Source organism: Lipotes vexillifer, unplaced genomic scaffold, assembly GCF_000442215.2.
Source record: "Lipotes vexillifer unplaced genomic scaffold, Lipotes_vexillifer_v1.1 scaffold203, whole genome shotgun sequence".
Classification (NCBI taxonomy): domain Eukaryota; kingdom Metazoa; phylum Chordata; class Mammalia; order Artiodactyla; family Lipotidae; genus Lipotes; species Lipotes vexillifer.
Window position 1 is genome coordinate 296,965 of NW_006775843.1, and position 2,845 is coordinate 299,809.

The following is a 2,845-nucleotide window of genomic DNA, read 5'->3' on the forward strand; positions in this document are numbered from 1 at the left end:
CTCCCCCTCCCCTCTTTCCCCCCTCCCCTCCCCTTCTGCCCCTTCCTCTCACCGTGCGGGCGCTAGGAAGGCCGCAGTGGGCGAGGGCCGAGGGCTGCGGCAACCGCGGGGCGGAGGTGCATTGTGAAGTGGCCACAGCGTCACAGGCGACCCGGACCCCCGGGATCCGAGGGCAGGGCGGGTCTCCGCAGCGCCCCCGTGAGGTCTGGGACCCTGGCTCAGACGCTGGGCGCGCGGGGAGGGAGAATGGAGGGCTTCGGCCGCTTCTCCCCGCGGCCTCACTCGGACCTCTGGGAGGCCCCGCCGCCCCGCAAGGAGCGCGCATCCTCGGCGCGGCTGGGCGAGTCAGGGCCGCAGAGAGAGCAGGGCCTGTGCTCCCGGGCCGGGACTCCCCGCGAGGGGAGCGAGGCCGCGGCGCCCTGGCCGCACCTGCTCTGCTCGCCCGCCCCGCGGCCCCGCCGGCGCCGGTACCCGGACTTTCCGCCGGAAAGCCGCAGCCTGACCGACGTGGCCCGGAGGCCCCCGGACCACGCCAGGAAGCACGGGCCCCGCAGATGGCGCCTGGAAGACGCCTGTGGGGAGGCAGGTACCAAGCCCCTGGAGCAGGGAGGCAGCCCCCCTAGCCCGGCCTGGCAGCAGCAGCCCCAGCGGCCACCGCAACAACCTCAGCCCTGCCAGCACTACCCTCCGGCCCGGGGAGATTCGCCCCCACCTTACCCGCAGGGAGCTTACACTCCCCCAAGTGGAACTTTCGGGGTAGAAAAGGTGCAGAGCAGAGACCAGTGGGCAGTGCTGGCCTGCAGAGGTCTCGGTCGCTGGTCCCTTTCCTCGGTTCACACGAAGAAGTGTTCTGTGCCCTCCAGAGAGTTCGGGACGCAGTCAGGTTGCGTGTACATCCAGGAAAGGTACCGTAATGATCCAGTGGAGTCATTAGCCAGCCAGTACTCCCAGCCCTCGCTTCCCAGCGAGGCGATGCACAACCAGCACACCCAGATCCTCAAGAACAAGCTGGAAGAGGCAGTAATGTCCTCCAGGGACCAGAAGATTGTGGCCCTGGTGCTGACCTGGCTCAAAAAGGCCCAGACGATGCGGGAGCTGCAGCAGCAGGCGGCTCTAGCCTGGGAGGAGCTGAAGCGCTCAGACCAGAAGGTCCAGTTGACCCTAGAGACAGAGCGCAAGCTGCTGCTGCAGCAGAGCCAGGAGCAGTGGCAGCAGGAGGAGTGGCACAAGGCTCGCCTGAGCCGGGAGCAGCGTGTCCGACAGCGGGACAGGCAAGCGACGAACACGATCCGGCAGGAGAGCAGGTGGAAGGCGCAGCTAGAGGACCAAGAGAACCAGCGCCAGGAGAAGCTGGAAGGGGCCCCCTCTGAGACCGAGACCAAGCACGGGAAGCAGTACCATGTGCAGCGCCTGCAGGAGCACGAGAGGAAGATGCAGGGCCTGCGGGAGCGGAACAGCCTGCAGCTGCAGGAGAGGCTGAAGCAGGCCTGTCTAAAGAAGCATGTGCACGCCACGGAGGGCCAGAAAAAGATCCAGGAGACCAATCTTAGCTCCCTAGTCAATTACCAGGCCCGGAAGGTCCTCATGCACTGCCAGGCCAAGGCTGAGGAGCTCCTCAGGAAGCTGTCCCTGGAACAGAGTTCCCAGTGGTCCCAAGATTTTCCCCAGGGCCTGATTAAGGAGCAACACCGGGAGCCGAAGGAGAAGGTCAAGGAGGAGGAGCAGTGCCAGCAGGTCAAGTGGTGCGCGGAAGAGCCCGAGGAGCAGAGGAAGGAGCCCAAGCGGCTGTCCGTGGAGCTCGCGGACCGGAAGATCCTGCAGACCAGGAGTAACGTCCACAAGAATATCGGCGACAAGGTGCAGCACATTCGGGAGCTCAACATCCTGCGGGAGAAGAATCATCACATCCTGAAGCTGAAAGCCGAGAAGGAGGAAGAGTGCCACATCGAGGGCATTAAGGAAGCCATTAGGAAAAAGGAGCAGAAGATGGAGCAGATCTCGCGAGAGAAAGATGCAACCTTCGGTGAATTCCAAGAGATCTCCAGGGCCTCCGAGACAGACAACGTGAGAAAGTTTGCCAACAACTTCTTTGATCCAATAGGGCGGGAGGCCCAGGTTCGAGCTGGGCAGCAGGGAGGAGGGCACTGAGAACCTGACGACAAATAGCTTACAGCCCGGGCGGCTAGAAAGATATGTGGCAATGTGATTCATTTTATAATCTGATTATAATTGAGCATTCATTTTTTAAAAGTACATAAAATAGCTGCAATTTCCTCTGATGAACTAGGTTATTGATTCATTTGGATGGTTGAGAGGGCTGGGGTAGAAATTTGGAAATTTTAAGAAAATTACTTGCCTTTGTACATTGGGATTTAAATAGAAAATATTAATTTAGTTCTCAGCTAATCTTAGAAGCATATGTCAGACACATCTTTGAGGAACCAAAGAAAAATCTACGGTGGGGAATACAGCTCTGTGTCATGAGGTAAGTCTTTCCCTGTCCCAGAACTTATGAAAGTGTGAAGTGTGATGTACCTGTCATAAGAAATCTCCAAGAAAAAAAAAGAGTGTGTGGGGGTAGGGGTGGGGGGAATTTCTGTAAACAATTATATTTGGGAACACAGCATACGACAACCCCTCGGGATTTCATAATGCGTGTGAAATTTTTAAAGGCTCTGAAAAGTCTGGCAGTAAAGACACATTTGATTAACCTAATGTTTTTCACAAACCACGGAACTCTTTTTTTTCTTGGATCTCTCCATGGGATTGATGTTCTCTGAAATATTTTTGGGAACAGCTCTCTGTAGATCCTCCCAGGCTGCACTTCTTTGGCCTTCCCCTCCTG

The 2,845-nt window shown here is 58.1% G+C and overlaps 1 protein-coding gene across 1 annotated transcript; it reads left to right on the forward strand.

Annotated features, from left to right (window-relative positions):
• The first annotated feature begins 246 nt into the window (after window positions 1–246).
• Window positions 247–2,148, forward strand: CCDC185 (coiled-coil domain containing 185). The gene has a single exon (XM_007450224.1). It carries the CDS (start codon window positions 247–249, stop codon window positions 2,146–2,148), a length of 1,902 nt encoding a protein of 633 aa, XP_007450286.1.
• The last annotated feature ends 697 nt before the right edge of the window (window positions 2,149–2,845 follow it).